Source organism: Pleurodeles waltl, chromosome 10, assembly GCF_031143425.1.
Source record: "Pleurodeles waltl isolate 20211129_DDA chromosome 10, aPleWal1.hap1.20221129, whole genome shotgun sequence".
In the NCBI taxonomy this organism is placed as follows: domain Eukaryota; kingdom Metazoa; phylum Chordata; class Amphibia; order Caudata; family Salamandridae; genus Pleurodeles; species Pleurodeles waltl.
Window position 1 is genome coordinate 862,438,964 of NC_090449.1, and position 17,225 is coordinate 862,456,188.

At 45.6% G+C, this 17,225-nt stretch overlaps 1 protein-coding gene across 3 annotated transcripts in view; it reads left to right on the forward strand.

Moving 5' to 3' along the window:
• The window catches only part of LOC138261973 (peroxisomal carnitine O-octanoyltransferase-like), a 278,490-nt gene extending 261,583 nt beyond the window's left edge, over positions 1-16,907 (forward strand). For all 3 annotated transcript variants that reach the window (XM_069211574.1, XM_069211573.1, XM_069211575.1), the window contains exons 16-17: positions 853-972; positions 16,401-16,907. In XM_069211574.1, the coding sequence (XP_069067675.1) occupies positions 853-972; positions 16,401-16,521 (241 nt within the window). In that variant the 3' untranslated portion in view covers positions 16,522-16,907. The remainder of the gene's footprint in view (positions 1-852; positions 973-16,400) is intronic.
• The last annotated feature ends 318 nt before the right edge of the window (positions 16,908-17,225 follow it).

The window sequence follows — 17,225 nt, forward strand, 5'->3', positions numbered from 1 at the left end:
GAGTTGGTAACCTCCTTCCATCTGTGCTTCACCACCCACCTCTCAGCCACCAATTACAAGAGGGTGCGGAAGCATGGTGCTACCAATCTGATGGCACTATTCTAATTTCCACCCCTGACAGAGACCTGACAAAACCTTGCCATGTAGAAAACTGGTGTAAATGAAAATCTGTCTTTTTTTTGCCCATAATTATGTCCCATGAGGAACGGTCATGAGTGGCACGTTAATTGCGAGAACTTAATTACCAGTACTGTGTGATATAGTCCCGCCATTATCCTGCCAGTGCTCAATATTGATCTGATAATGGGGAAAACATGCTGGAGTGTGTTTGGTGTATCTCTTTCCACCTCTTCCTTTATTTCCAGGCCAGTCTCCAGCTGGGAGTTCCATGTGGTTTTGAAGTTATCTTTCCGCCATTACACAAAAATAATCAAAAAATGGGGAGTAGCATGCAGGCGTAGACTTTCTGCGTTTGTTTACACGTCTTCGCTCATCACCAGTCTGTTTTCCAGCCGCGAGTGCCACCTGAATTTTGGCAGGTGGAACTCGGTCCCAATTTCACTGCACCCAGTATTTCAGTTGTGGGGAAACCAAGGAGCCGTGAATTGAGCGGAGTGGTATCTCCAACAAAGATAATGCTTCAAACTGACGTATGGTAGGACACTTAATGATTTTTAAAATAAATTTACACGTTTATATACTGTTGTTGTTTTTAACCCTGTGCTGCCATTTTCAGAGATGAATAAATTACTGTATTACTTCTGACTGAGTACCATTGCTGAGCAAATTATCTGTAACCTCATTACATCCTTCCTAGTTTGCTAAAGGGTTCGTCTTCATTTTGTTACACAGCGGAGGTGGGGGTAACTTTGCCCTTTCGACTAGTCTGGTTGGCTATACCACTGTTCATGGAGCTGTTGTCCCTATGGTTCATGATGGGTATGGGATGTTTTATCGCATTAGGGATGACAGGTAAGACACATTTGCAATATTTATTAAAATAATCAAAAGAATTACCACCTTGTTATTGTGATACTGTGTACACTGATTTGAAACATGTAGTAATGTGCGGGTGGCTCTACTCAACACGTTTAAGAAGAGAAATTGATGTTTCTGTAGTGAATGTTGTTTATTCTGAATTGCTGTACTGTTTCTTAAGCTACTATGGTGTTTTTAAATTGTATTGCTTGAATACCAGTACAGTTTGATAGAAATTGACACAAAGTTGCAGCTTTGGCAAACAAAATGTTTATGCTGATTGTTTGGTAGCTGCGCTTCAACAATAATGGCAGATTGCACACCATAAAAGTGTTGATTAACTATAACGGTAAATAAATGAGCTGAAACATGCTAAATGCATCTGCTTTACCGATTTGAAAAGTCCCAAACTCTTATGCACATTATGTTTTGCTCTCTATGGTACTTATGTACTTGTACCCATTTAGATGTTCACCAATGGCATTGTTGACAGCAGTACTTGTTTTCTGATTTTAGCAGTACCAATGGCGTGAGGTTGCCCCCACCCACCTGTAAAAATGCCTCACTACGAGTCTCCCAGTTTATTGAATGAGATACATTGTTCTGAAGTTGAAGATTCTGGCAGGTATCTCTTTCTCTGAATCAAAGATCACAAGTATGGGGACAGCAGCATGAAGAATAGAACTGTTAGGTTCTCTGCTGCATGTGGATTCCCAGTTGCATGGCCTTTCCTTGTGACAGCTTCTACCTGCTATAAACAAATGGAAAACGTCAGCTGACCTGTAGGAAGCTAGCCCTTATTGTGGTATGTGAATACTGTGTAAAGGGTTAAGGGGTTCCCAAAGTGCTTAATTTAAGGGTAGTGTCATCGAGCAGCCTTAGGCTTAACAAAGAGGAGTGCGAGACATCTACAAATACACACAATAGTCAATAAATGGGCACACAACTTAAGAAGATCCACAGCAATTCATAAAACTAGCAGGTATCTTTATATATGTCTAGGCATCAGGAAGAAATCCTTCAGGTAAGTATGTTTTTAAATAGGAATTCTTTTCACTTTAAAAAGTGGACACTGCAATTTCTGAGTTCTGCAGTGTTATCCTATGGGAGGAAAAACAAGTTCTGTAATCAGGTACAGTATGATGACTTACGGGACCAATCTCCGAGACTTGAGGTGAGTGTTGGACAAGGATCTGGACCACACCAACAGGTCACTCTGGGTGGCACTTGGGCGGCCGGGTGCAGAGGTGTAGTATGGCATTGGCTGCCCAGTGTATTTCAATGGAGATAGTCTTTGTGAAAAAAGGCTGCAGGCTCTGGCCAGGAAGGCAGTCGGGGTGAACCAACAGGTAGATTACAAACTTGAGGTGCTGGGGATGTAGGTGCACCTTTGTTCCTCTTCTCCACGGGTCAGGGGCGATGGGTGCAGAGGTGTCCTTTGGTGTCGGGTTTCTGCACTCCGGAGCACTGGCGGTTGCGATGTCCTGTGGTCTGAGGCTGTAGTCATCATCGGGGAGTCCAGGAGAGGTGAAACCAAAATGGACTCGAGCTCAGGAGAGCTGGGTAACCTCGTTGACACCAGGGGTCCACTTCAACTTGGGCCGTAGGCGATGGGAGAAGTGGTTGTTTTAGGCGTTGGGTTTCTCCCACCACAGAAGCCACAGGAGAGTGGGGCCTGCGGGCAGATAATGGACTTGGACACTTGTTGGCACCAGTGGGCCACTTCATCTTGGGTCAGAGATGGCGGATGCAGTGGTGACTTTAGAAGTCGGCTTTTGGCGGGAACAGAGGCTTCAGAGTCCTTTCTTTGAAGGTTTTTGGAGAACATTCAATCAAGGAATTTGTAAAGCGCACTACTAACCTGTGAGGGTCTCAAGGCGCTTTGGGAGGAAGAGAGGGGTGCTGCTACTGCTCGAACAACCAAGTCTTGAGAAGTCTCCTGAAGTTAAGGAGGTCCTTGGTCTGACGCAGGTGGGTGGGTATAGTGTTCCACGTCTTGGCGGCGAGGTGTGAGAATGATCTGCCGCCGGTTGTAGTTTTGTGGATGCGTGGGACGGTTGCGAGGGTGCGGTCAGTGGAGCGGAGCTGTCGGGTCGGGGTGTAGGAGGAGAGCCGTCTGTTGAGGTATTCTGGTCCGGTGTTGTGCTGTGATTTGTGAGTGTGGGTGAGGAGTTTGAAGGTGATTCTCATGTTGACGGGGAGCCAGTGCAGGTCTCTCAGGTGGCCTGAGATGTGGCAGTGGCAGGGGATGTCCAGGATGAAGCGTGCGGAGGCGTTCTGGATGTGTTGCAGCCTTTTCTGGAGTTTGGCCGTGGTTCCTGCGTAGAGGGCATTGCCATAGTCCAGTCTGCTGCTTACAAGGGCTTGGGTGACTGTTCTTCTGGTTTCTGTGGGGATTTATTTGTAGATCTTCCGGAGCATGCAGAGGGTGTTGAAGCAGGAGGAGAAGATGGCGTTGACTTGCTTGGTTATGGATAGTGAGGAGTCCAGGATGAATCCTAGGTAGTGGTGCGTGGTCGGTGGGAGTCAGAGTGGATCCGAATGTTGCAGGCCACCTGGAGTCATCCCATGCAGAGGGGGTGGAGCCGAAGATGAGGACCTCAGCCTTGTCAGAATTGAGTTTGAGGCAGCTGTTCTTCAGCAATTCGAGTTTGAGGCAGCTGTTCTTCAGCAATTCGCTGATGGCCTTCATTCCTTTGCAGAGGTTGGTCTTGGCAGAGTCCTTGGTGAGGGAGAGGATCAGGTGGTTGTCGTTGGCATATGAGCTGATGTTGAGGTTGTGAGACCAGGCGATGTTGGCAGATGGAGCCATGTAGCTGTTGAAGAGGGTCAGGCTGAGGGACGAACCCTGGGGTACGCCGCAGATGATTTTGATGGCTTCAGATCAAAATGGAGGGAATCTGGACTGGGAAGGGTCCAGAGTGCTGTTCTCCTCAAAGAGGCGGGTCAGTTGTCTGTTGACAGCCTTCTCGGTGTCTTTTGCCAGGAAGGGGAGCAGGGAGGTAGGCCGGAAGTTCTTGAGATCCTTTGGATCCGCCTTGGATTTTTTGAGGAGGGCGTTCATCTTGGTGTGTTTCCAGCTCTTCGGGAAGGTGGCTGACTCGAAGGAGCTGTTGATGATCTTCCAGAGTTGGGGTGCGATGACGGAGCTTGCTTTGTTGAGGATGTGGTGAGGGTAGGGGTCAGATGGTGAGCCGCAGTGGATGGTGTTCATGATTTCGAAGGTGGTGTTGTCGTTGACGGGGGTCCAGGAGAGCAGGAGGCTGGTCAGTGGTGAGTTTGTGGTGTTGGTGGTTACCGAGGGGGTCTGAGTGCTGAAGCTGTTGTGGATGTCTGTGATCTTACGGTGGAAGTAGGAGGCCAGAGAGTCACATAGGTCTTACGATGGCAGGATGTCGTTGGCGTTGGAGCTGGGGTTGGAGAGTTCCTACACGATGTTGAAGAGCTCCTTGTGGCTGTGTGCGTTGTTGTTGATGCGTTCTTTGAAGGCGGTTCTCTCGGCGGTTCTGATGAGTTGGTGGTGTCTGTGGATGGCGTTTTTGAAGACTGTGTGGTTGTCCAGTGTCTAATTATGGCGCCACTTCTTTTCGAGTCTTCGGCATGTCTGCTTAGATTCTTGGAGGTCGGCGGTAAACCAGATGGCCTTTCTGTCGGTGCGTCTGTTGGAGGGATTTTTGATTGGGTCGAGAGTGTTGCCACAGGTGTCAATCCATTGCCTGAAGTTGTGGGCAGCTGTGTCAGTGTCGGTGGTGTCAATGGGTGGGTTCTGGGACAGGGTAGTGATTAGTTGGTCTTCGGTGACCTTGTTCCATCTGCGGTGTGGAATTAGTTGCGGGTGATGGTGTGTTGTGGGTTTCTCGAAGGAGAAGTGGATGCAGCGGTGATCTGTCTAGTGGTGTGTCTGAGGGAGATATGTTTACCGGCGGAGAAAATAGGGTAGAGTGTGTGTCTTGGTGTCGTGATGAGCTGTTTGAGGCCGAGGTTGGAGAGGTTAGAGAGCAGGGTGGTGGTGGTGTTGTAGTCGTTGGTGTTCTCGAAGTGGAAGTTTAAGTCACCAAGGAGTACGTAGTCAGTGGATGCGAGAGCGTGCGTGCTGATGACGTTGGTGATGGAGTCGCTGAACTGATGTCGGGGGCTGGGTGACCTGTAGACGAGGGACCTCAGAGTGTGGTATTTGGGTTGGTGAGGATCTGGAAGTGCAGGTGTTCGGCGGTGCTGAGGGTGTCTTCAGTGCTGGTCGTGATCCTGGGGGTGTTCTTGTGGACGATGACAATGCCTCCTCCTGGTTTGTTGGAGAGGTTCCTGCGGGTGATCTTGTAGCCTTCCGGGATGGCTATGGCGATGTCAGGCACTGAGGAGGGGGTTCATCCAGGTCTCGGTCAGGAAGGCGACATCTGGGGAAGCTGAGTCGAGTAGATTCCATAATTATTCTGTGTGTGGACAGAACAGGTGTTGAGAAGGGTACACCTGAGATGGTTGCCTCCAGCCTTGGTGGGTGGGTCGTTGCCGTGGAAGCTGGTGAAGAGGCAGTTCCGGCAGGAGAAGGGTCGGTGGGTTGTCTGCGGGGAGGCTTGAATGCAGACGGGAGAGCGGGCAGTGTTGAGGGCGCAGAGGGTGGGAGCATCGTAATGAAGAAGTGCGTGGCGGCGGTGGGGGGGGGACGAGAGGCAAGGGTTCCGTAGCTGGGCGCGATCCGGGCACAGACGGGCTTCCTTTGGTGCGCACGGCCACACAGTGTCCGCCATTAAGTAGGGAGGGGGGGAGGAGAGGACAGCTGGGAGCATGGGCGAAAACAAAGAGAAAAAAGCGGGTGGCAGCGGAGGCAGCAGCGGGGTGAGAGCAGCGCAAGGGAGCAGAGGGAGTGGGGCAGCAGCGGCAGGGAGAGAGAGGCAGGAGGGCGAGAGTGAGAGGGAGAGTGAAGGGGAAGGCAGAAGTCAAGCAAAAGTGCAGAAAAAAGTAAAGGCAAAAGTGAAAGCAGGTAAAAAGAGCACACAGGAGAGCGAACGGCAGCAGGGGAACATGGGGGGCGCACACAGAGAGAGGAGTAAAGAAAAGGAGGAGAGAGGCAGCCTAGGGAGGAAAGTAGAGCTCTCCCACTGGACACCAGGGATAAGGCTCAGGCAGAAGCCTCCGAGTGGAGGAGGGCCTCGAACTCCTGACAGGGGTCAGGAGTTCAGAGGAGCAAGGGATGAGGGCTCTACTTAGCTGGTTGAGCCACAGGAGGCAGAGCAGTTCACTGACCAGGTGAGTGGTATTGCTCGACCTACAGCGCAGAGGCCGCCATTAAGTAGGGGAGGAGGAGAGGACTGCTGGGAGGTGGGTGCAAAAACCGCATGAAAAAAGGGGACGGTCCTGCAGGCGCAGCAGATGCGGGAGAGCAGCGCGAGGGAGCGGAGAGGGGCGGGCCGCAGGGGCAGAGGAGAGAGGTGGGAGGGCAAGAGAGAGAAAGTGGAGAGGGGAAGGCAGGTCTGTTGTACACAGGAGTTCTGGAGTCTTTATTGAAGGCAGGCAGTCCTCCCGGGTGTCTGGAGCCACAGCTGCAGGACGAGTCAACTTTGGTGCAGATGTTCAACAAGGGATGCAGACAGGCTGGCCGGATAGTACCAGGTCAGCTGCTTCGTTTCTCCTCTTCTGCTGTTGCGGGTCTTCGCTGTCCTTTGTCCATCGGTTGTCAGGATCTGCTTCTCTGGTGCCAGGGGCTCCCCTAAGTTCTGAATTAAGGGGCTTTAGGGATGTGTAGGGTAGCCAATGGGCTGCTGACCCTTGGGGTCACTACGCCCCCTACAGGACCACTCCCTATGGGAAGTGGGCATTATCCTGACCCAGAATTCCTAAGTATGCCATCTTCAAGATGGCTACTTTTGAAAAATCGTGTCCACCTTGCAGTAGCCCACCTTAGGGGTGGTATTAGCCTGGGGGTAGCAGACCTACCTAACTACCTAATTTTCCCACCTGTCCAGGTGCCAAATGGGCTTGGGATGAGGGAAAGGTAGCTTCCTCACCTCTGAGGGGAGCCAGATTTGCATTTCAAAGGCGGCAGCCCTTTGAGACTTGCCGCCTTAGGACGCCTAATCAGCAGGTCATCCTGTAGGAGGGGGTGTTGCAACCTCTTCCCGGACAGGCCTTTTGTTCTGGACCTCCTGAAAGCCAAAGGCTCTCACTCTTCGGGTCCAGAACAGTGTCTCAGGCGGCAGGCTGGCAGAAACTGGTTAACAAGCACACCAGAAGCTGGTAGGGTTTCAGAGGGCACCTCTAAGGTGCTGTGTGCATGAACTGGTAAATCCAACACTGCCATCAGTATGGTTCCACCATTATGAGGTGTTTGATACCAAACATCCCTGTCTTCAGTGAAGCCATCATGTAAATGGGGAACTCATATTGATCACTGTCCAGCACATGCTTTTAAAATGGCTTCCCTGGTCACTTACTATGACTGAGGATTGACAAAGACATAGCAGGGGCATATCTGCTTGTGCAGATATGCCTTAACATGTAATAGAATGTACCCTGCTTTAGGGCTGTAAGGCCTGCTAGAGGGGTGACTTGCATATATTGCGTGCAGTGTTAGGGGACATGGCACACAGGCTGTGTGCCATGTTGTGCTTTCACTTTTGTCTGCACCAAGACACGCAGCCTGCAATGGCAGCCTGTCATGGGCTTGGTAAGGGGTCCCTTAGGATGGCACAATTCATGTTGCAGCCCTTAGGGACTCTTTTTAGTACTGCAGGCCCTAGGTAACAAGGATACCATTTACTAGGAGCTTACAGGTGGTCCTAAAGGTTTTGGCAATTTGGGAAACAACTGTACAGTTTTGGGAGTTTTGACACAGGAACCCAGTGCACTTTCAGTCAAAATTGCATCAGATACCAGGCAAAAAATGGGGGCAACCATTTCAAAAAGAGGCACTTTCCTACAAGACCCACCTTTGGGTTTTCCCTGGTCAGTTTTGCAGCATGCAAAGAATCTGGCTGCAGGAACGTTGAGCCACTCAGAATTAGCCAGCCCCTAAGATCCAGCAATGGCTGACTTGTAATAAAGACCAAAATCGAGGAATAATCACAACCCCTATCAGGCTCAACCCTCAAAGTCACTAAATTAACCTGAGCTCATCCTCACTGGTAGCAGACAGGCTTAACTTATGACAATGTGTAAAGTGTTTATGCAATACCAAAACAGTAAGTAAATCAAAATACTAAACAACAAACATCCCAAAACAAATTAGAAAAATAGGATAACATTTCCTGAACAAAATCCAATAAGGTGACCAGAAATATGTTTTTTTAAAGTTTTAGGTAGCAACAGAAAACAGCACAAAGCAATAGTGATGAACCATATGACCAGTAGACCGGGACCTAGACGCAGTATGAGGCTGACTGTAATGCAATGCCCTTCTGATACACCAACCAAGTTTGTCCTGGTCAAAGATTTTACCTTCTGACGTAGAGCCTGATTTAGTTCTTGGCAGAGGGGAATACTCTGTCACAAATGTGATGGATATCCCGTCCACTGTATTACGATTGCATTATATCCTATGGAGATCGTAAAATGGCTCATAGGATATCCGTCACATTTGTGACAGAGTATTCTATCCACTGAGATCTAAATCAGGCCATTATTGTTATAAGCCCCAATTCAGTACACTTCTAAATACCCACCTCAAGGTCTCAGGGGAGACACCTAGAGAATGACAGGGTGTCAGGCAGAGGCCCTGAACAGAGTCCATTCCATGTACAGTTGCCACTGGTCAGCTGGACACAACCAGAAAAAGGTCACTTGTAGCTTGTTGAATCCCTGTAGCTTGAAATGGTGGTCAGCCATATGAACCATGAATACTTACTTCTTTATTCTTGGTAATGAGGGAGCAGATCCAGTCCTTTAGGGCTCCTTTAAGGTCATAGACGGAAGGTCCAGTCCTCTTCTGATCCGCCACAGGTCCAGGAAGGGTTATGCAGTGGATGCCTGGAGGTATCACATTTATGCCTGCCACTAACTAGCATGTGGGAATGGCTCCAACACACGCCCTAACCAATGTGATAACAGTTCTAGGGCCACCCCAGCCTTCTTTGGCCATTTTCAAGAAGGTGAAAGTTTTCGGCCACACTTAATTTGGGCTTTTACCGGTAGGGTGTAGCTAGTGTAATATGGTAACCCTAGTGTTCTCCCACATTTGTCACTGAAACCCAGTTTGAGGCAGCCACTGTTTCCACAGTAAACTCAGAGGCAGAAGTCTGGTAGAACAAACACCTTCAGCAACAAGAACAACCGTTCATGTTTTTTTCACTTTTGTTTTGTGGTATTATTACTTAACGCTCTGGTACTATACCGCAGTTCTTTGGCATTTTAAATCAGTTTTCTAATTTTTTAACTAAACTCTGTGGTATTATGACTCTGGTATCTTAACTCACTTTGTGATATTATAACTCAGCTAATATTCCAAGCAGATCAGTAATCACTCTTTTGTTTAAGAGAGCCCTTAAATGAGTAGGCTTAATTAGAAAAGTAATGGATTTGCTGAAAAGCGTAACTTTGGTTGCAGTAATGAGTTGCTGTGGTGCCTAATGTCCTAAATTCAAGTTCAAATAATCTACCTTTCCCCCAGCTGCTTTAATGTATAATAGGAAAGAGATAAGGAACACAGACAGTGGGGATTAAAATATAAAAAATAAACACTAAAATATCAAAAGAAGTAATGTGACCTACATCAGGAAACTGAATGTTTTTACTTGCCAGTGGGGTCTAGAGTTAGGGTCCTATAATACTGTTTCTTCTATCTGCCCATTCATGTCTGAAGTGGTCAAAAATGTACAACGAATGAATGATGGCACGATTCATAAAACTGTTCTTACATGTGTATTTTACATGGGCAAATAGCTTTATTCATGAGTACAAAACCACTTTTCTAATTCAGAAAAGTTGGGTTCGCATTACTAATTGGATTTTCTTGCAGAAGGATTTTTGCATAAGTTAATGTCGGAGGGTAGTGGATGTTACTGGGCAGGAATACTCATCTCACATCAGTATAACTTGCACTGTCATAGATTTCAAACATCACCAGTGATGTACTATATGCTGTCATAAGCAGTACGTCATAGTGATACAAGTTATACTTATATCAGTGATGTATAACTGGTGAATGTCAGTGTTTTTTAGGATTTAAAATATATATTTTTTTATTATTGAAAGACCTAGGTATAACTCCACTTTAACCTTTGTGTTATTTTCAGTGATTTCCTATGGTTTTATTAACGTAAAGTAATACCTTGTTAAGATATGTCTGATTCCCCAATGGGTGTTTGGCTAATACGGCCAGGCCCTACACCAAGCCCTCACAGGCAATCAAGCCCCAATTAGTGGGCATCAACCTATGGACCCCACATTCTTCCTTTTTAAAAGAAATATTTTCTTGATCCTGCAGGACTCCTTTGGGAGCCAGGGGCTTCTCTGGCTTATGTGGGACTCCCTCTGAAGTCCAGAGGGCATGCTGACTCCTGAGAAATTGCGGCACCCACCCCTCCCAATAATCTTTTCACATTTTATCCCGGGGGTCCCTCTGGAACTCCTCCACATATTCCAGGGGATTCTACCCTACCCTCTTATACCTTATTTGTTTTAATTTGAAAGTCACTGGCTCGAGTTCTGTAATGATGCCTAAAACAGTTTTGTTTCATCCACCCAATCACAGTGTAAGCTCCCACTGGACTGTTTCGCTACCAATGGATATATAAAATTCACTGAAATAAACAAAGTTTAAACAGATGTTATAGTTTGGTGAAAATGTCAGTTAAAACATACCATTTTAAACTATCAAAACCACTGCAATGCACCAGTTCTAATTTTCTCAAGTAACTATAACTCTTGCCTTAAAGTAACTATCACTCGCAGCCCCGCCATGCACAGTGCTACTGTCAATTATGTAATTTGAGATGTTGCAGAGATGTTAGCAATGATATCATGGAACATGTCATCACTGAAGTAATATCGAAGATATTTAGCAGTGCATGGCGAGGTTGCAATTTATATTTACCTTAGGGTACAAGTATTAATTACTGAAGATAACTATAACTTTTGAATTTCAGTTATGTTCATCTAAATTGGTATATTTTAACTGACATTTTTACCTAACTATAACATCGATTTAACCTTTGTTTTTTCAGTGAATTTCTATGGGGTTTTTTTTAACGTAAAATACGATGTCCATTGCCGTGCATGGCATGTGGTTGGGCACAAGACTATCTCATGTAACAATATTAAGGTTGTTATTCTAAGTAAGGCAGACCTATTGTCTTTGTCAAGGGGTCAGCAGACCTATTACCTTTATCAAAGGGTCAGCACAGCATTTAAAACATGCCTATTGGCTTTGTCACTAATCACTATAATCAAATGTATATTTCATAAATTCACACATTGTAATGTTTAATAACTGTGATCGTCGCAAAATATATTCCATAAAGGATTATGTTATAAAAAAAAATAAAGCAATCCTTGAGTCTGTTTTGTTTTAAAAAAATTCAGCCCACGAAGTCCAGCCATAGATCCAACCACAAGGGGTCCCTGCACTCCAGCTGAAGAGCATACAGCTGCAGCTTGGACTGCTTTAAAAAAGTTTGGTAAGCTCTCCTCGGGTCATGGATTCAATGACCCTGGAGACTTACTGTGAAAAATGCTTGGTGATGGCCCACCACCAAGACTCAAAAATATATTGTTAAATAGCTCTCACAGGGCATTATGGGGTGGGAGGCTTGACAGAAATCATAAAGGAGATGGACATTGCAAAGTCCATGGGTGCTCTCCAATCTTCTAGCTCCACATCCCTCTTTCAGGGGAACCTGTGCAGAGGCTGCAACCTCAGGCCAAAGGCAGTCTTACCAGCAGCAGTCCTTTCAGTACACCCAGCATACCAAGACCTGCGCACTGGGTGGCTAGGAAGGTAACAGTTGTGACAGAGTTGTCTCCAATTGTGGCGCCTCAGCCCCAAAACAGTGACACCCATTCCCCCTCCACCAAAGTCCCCACAGAGCATCATGAGTGCTCCTTGCACATACGCCTCCCTGATAGGAGGCTTAATGAAGGAAGACTGGGAGGAATGTACCTCAGAAAAATGGGTAATTCACCTCAGACCAGTGGGTAATGCATGGAATTCCACACTGTGCCACCTCATCCTCAGCCTTCAACCACTCAAGGAAGAGTGCCATGGAGCTGGTGCTCCCACACCATTGCAGAAAGGAGTGTGCTCCCTCTACTTTGTGATTCCTACAAAGGATTTCTCCATCCGTCCCATCCTCGAACTGTGGTCCTTCAACCATTAAATTCTGTCAGAACATTTCTGTATGAGCTTTGTTTTGTGGTAAGTGGAAAGAACTCTCAGTTTCAGGTACTCCTATTTAAAGTCACCACAGTCCATGGGGTTTTCTCAAAGGGGTTTGCAGTAGTGGCTGTTAATCTGCTGTGTCTTTACTCCACAGACTGGGGTTTGTCATCAATGGAAAAAAAACATCTCCAGTCTGAAGAGATTTAACCCATTCTAGAGCCCATGCTCATCATTTATGCATGGAAAGCATACTCCAATCAAGAGAGGGTTTTGCTCTCCAGGGGCTGCTGCCTCTTTTTCAGGGAGTACTCCCTGAACAAAAATGTAGTTGGTGGGGATGATAGAATCATCATCGCCATGGTACTGCACAGGCACCCACTTCAAGAGTGCCTTGCGAGGCAAGTGGAGGATGACTGTGGGGAGATCTAGTTTGGGTTCTTTTTTCCTTGCTATTTTTCCTGTCTCCAACCTAAACTCTGGCAGCTGTGGTTTTTTCACTTTAAATGCCCCTGTGGTGTGACTCTTTCAGTTTTTTTGTGTGTTTTTTTCTCTTACTAGCCTTTCTTTCTCAGACTGTCTATCCCCTTTCTTTCTTTTGCTTTTCAGACAGTGGACAAAGTGCCATTATTAATCCAACCAAAAATATTTGTTGCTGAATGCTGCGGTTGCCGAATACCAGGACTCACTCATTTTGATTTAACCTTGTGCATCTTTCTTTCCACCCGCCGTACACTTCCTGTCTCTTTTTCCCCAGCCTTGCAGCTCCTTTTTTAGGTCTCAACTGCACAGCTCATGCACTGTGCTGCAAGATGTATTGTTTACAGTTTACTAGGCTTACAACCCGCCCACAGCATTTTTTTTTGTTGTCACTCATTTGCAGTCTTTTCATTGCTTCACTCCAGTAAGCTTCCATTTGTTTCTTGTGTTAGCTCTAACCTGGCTAATGGAACAAGTACACGTCTTTCTCCATGTGTTTTTGCAACACATTTTAAAAAAAATTCTATATGCATTTCAGTCTTACTCCTGGATATTCAATGTGTTTTCCTACTTTTAATACAGACATGCAGCTTCTTTATGTTGTTTTCAACCTATCTGCCCTTTCTGTTTATGCTTTTGAAATTACAGTCGCAGATGTATTAATCTATGCCACTCTTCTCTATGCTACTCCACTCCAAGCACTCCCCTGTACTCTACTCCACTCTAAGCCACTCTACTCCATTGCAGTCCACACCACTCTACTCCACTCCCTCCACGCTATTCCACACTGCTGTACTCCACACAGTGCTACTGTATGCCACTCTGCACTTCCACCCACCACTATGCACCAATCTACTCCACCCCACTCAACTATATTTCACCCCACTGTGCCAGTCAACTATATGCCACTCCACCCCTCGCCACTCCACTTTGTCACTCAACTCTATGCCACTCTACTTCACACCTCTCTACTCTATTCCATGCCACTCTATGCTGTTCCATTCCACTCTATTCCAACTCTAGTCTGCGCCACTATGCGCTATACTACTCTCTCTATGCCACTCTGCTCACCTCCACTTAACATCAGTCCATACCACTCCACTATATGCCACTTCGCTCTACTGTTCAGCACTCCACTCAACTCTGTGCCACTCCAATCTAAGTCACTCTACTCTATACAACTATACTCTGTGCTACTCAACTGTACACCACTACACACCACACTACACCCCTCTACTCTACGCCATCCTATGCCAATCTACTCTATGCTATTCCATTCTACTCTACCCCACAAAATGCCCCTCTATAGCACTCTCCACTACTCCACTGTACTCAGTGCCACTCCACTCTCTACACCAATCCATTAAGTAGGCCCTAACTCTATTTTAGGTAAGGGAAGTTGTTATTTTCTCAATTTTAAGTAATGCAATACCCATTTTCTTAAATTTATGCAGAATCATTGTCATATCTACAATTGACGCAGATGTTGTCTGTCTGACCAAATGATTCAAAGAACTGTGAAAGTGTCAAGTCACTCAGATAATGACATAAAAATCACACTTGATGTGTTGTCCTCTAGAACAAGTATCTAGCTATCGCAATATTAAGGTCAAATAAGAGCAAACACTAACATATAACCAAAATAGCATAGTCTGAATTGATGTCTATTTACCCTATATGTACATTTTGGACACGTGCCTTGGTGCACATAATCTATTTCAGTCATTCCTAAACTTATGCCAGAAATTCCAATCTCTGATAAGATTTAATATATAAGGTTTGCCCCTTGCTCACTTGTTGGGAGAGAACCCCTAGATTATCACACATGATGCTACCGGAGACAGCCTTGACTGCTGCCAGTGTACCAAGAATTTGCTACATCGCACTTGATAACAGATAACAAGCTGAGTCCAGGAGAAACGACACTTCCATGAAGAGTGTTTTCCTTTCGCAGGGAACAGTGCGTTTATGCCTCTATGATAACCACAGCTTTAGCTGTCAACAAGGTATGCAGCGCGTTGCTTCTCCCTAAGAAAATCTAGTTTGCAAATTCTTCTCTTCATGCCTTAAGACGTAGCACATAGATTAGGTTTTAGAGTGTTATGTTTTACATGACATTTTAATTATGTTAGACGTGTTCATTTTATTCTTATTGTTCGAAGTGTGCCTAGGTGCTGGTTTTAATATGTTCTATGTGATTGTTTTAGATATGCTGAGAAACCAGTTCACCTTGTTGCAATAAATGCTTTTACTTAAAATTATCTTTTCTTCTTAGAACCATTTGTTTGTGTGACATTGTAAGGAGCGATTTAGCTCTGTTTCCTTTACTACGGTGCCCCAGATTCTGGTTTAGTAACCCAAAAGCAGGGATTCCACTTCAACACTGTATTGGGTGGGGTTGGTGCCTTGAACCAAAGATCATCCGTGTCACCCGTGGGTGGGAAAGCAATCCCTGCAAAACTGCGCTAGAGTTGTAGTTTATGCAACAACTCTGCTCTATGCCACTCAACTCTGTTACTTTACTGTATCTCACTCTACTCTGTGCCAATACACTGTACGCTATGCTGCTCTACTCTCTGACACTCTACACCACGTCACTTTACTCTTAACCATGCCACTCCACTCTAAGCCCCTCACTCTGCGCCACTCCACTCGACTTCACACTTTTCTACTTAACTCCATTCTACTCCAAACCACTTTACTCTGTGCCACTCAACGCTACTCTACTCTACTTCATGCTACTCTGTACTACAGCACTCTGTGCCAGTCTACACCACTCTACTCTATGCCTCTGTACTCTGATCCATTCCACTCCACTCTGATCCACTCCACTCTATGGCACTCCTCTGTATGCCATTCCACTCCATGCCCCTCTACCTTACACCACTCTACTCTGCACCACTCTACTCTACCCCTCTATCCTCTACACAACTCTTCTTTATGCCACTCTTCTCTACACCACTGTATGCATTTTTAGCCTTGCTGAAAAGCAACCACAATGTTGTTCAACATGGCTAAAAGGCATTGGCAATGCCAGTAGCTCTCACATTGACAAGGCCTATTGGCTTTGCAAATGCTTGTTAACTTCCAGCATTCTCCCTTTGTCATTGTTTTCCTTTGTTTGTCTTCTTCCTTTTTTTCTTGTCTGCCTTTCTTTCTCTTTCTCGCCGTCAAGTTCTGATGATAAAAAAAAGTTGTGATCCTCAAAAATTAGTATAGGTACCTATAATCAGCAACTACTGGCAAAACATTAATCACTCATTAGTATTAGTGCCCCAAGCCAATTTTCTGCTACATCTAAGATCTTGAAGAGTTCACTGATGGAATTATCTGTCTCTGAGCTGCCTGTCTGGAAATGCGCCTCTGCACTCATGGTGAAACGCCGGCAGCAGTGTTCTGGCAGGGAATGCTGAGCTTGCATCGGAATCGGGCTGCTGGATCTTGTTACTAAAGGGTACCACCTTTCACCAGTAAATATTATGAAGACCTGAGTTAATTCGATCAGGTTTAAACTTGAAAACAGTGACTTATTATTCATAGCTGTCTATTGGGTACCTGTAGCTAAATTCGGTAGTATAAATCTATTTGGATTTAGAGTTTAAACCTAATACATTTTTTCATGTTTGTGCTCCCTTAGGTTTGTTATGTCTTGCACAGCCTGGAAATCCTGTCCCAGTACTGACGCGGAAAAGCTGGTTAGGACCTTGTTCCAGAACTTTCACGTGATGGTCGAGCTGGTACCAACATCCCAACTGTAGAGAAAATTCAGAAGATGCAAGGGTGCATAGTGCTGCTTGACCTTATCTAACACTGACCCCGATGAACGCTGGATAGGAATTGATTACTTGAATTAACTAAGATGTAACTAACTCAAGAATGAACACAATATCTTAACATTGAATAGATATAGGACGAAGGAAAATACAAGCACTGCTATTAATTATTTATCCAACGGGGCAAAACATTGGCGCTAGCAGTGCAAATAAAATAAGAATGTATTTTCCGAGAAACAATGCAAAATGAAAATATGCTACATCAATGCAATTTTTTTTTTACCTCTCTTGTTCGCAGGCAAGTTTTACTCAGGTGTATTTTTACAATAGGAAAATAAATTTCCATCTATGGTTTAATCAAAGGAAATGCGTCATAGTTATCAGTGCGAACATGAGAGAGAGAGGCTGCTGTTTCTGTGCGAGGCTTGTCTTGCATTCCTTAATTGTGGTTATTCCAACATTGACACTGTGCAATATATTTCACACCTGGGTGCCGTTTGTGGTTCACAAATTTTTAATAGCGTAGAATTGATTTATACTGGCCTGAGCGTGAGAAGGGGAAGTATGATTTTTTTTTTTTACGTACTTATGCAGAGAACACGCTGAGCAGAAGGGTCAAGTTGGGAAAATCCTTGTTTTGTTATTTGTTCTTATAAACAGAAGAGGCCCTCCTCCCTACTGAGCACAAG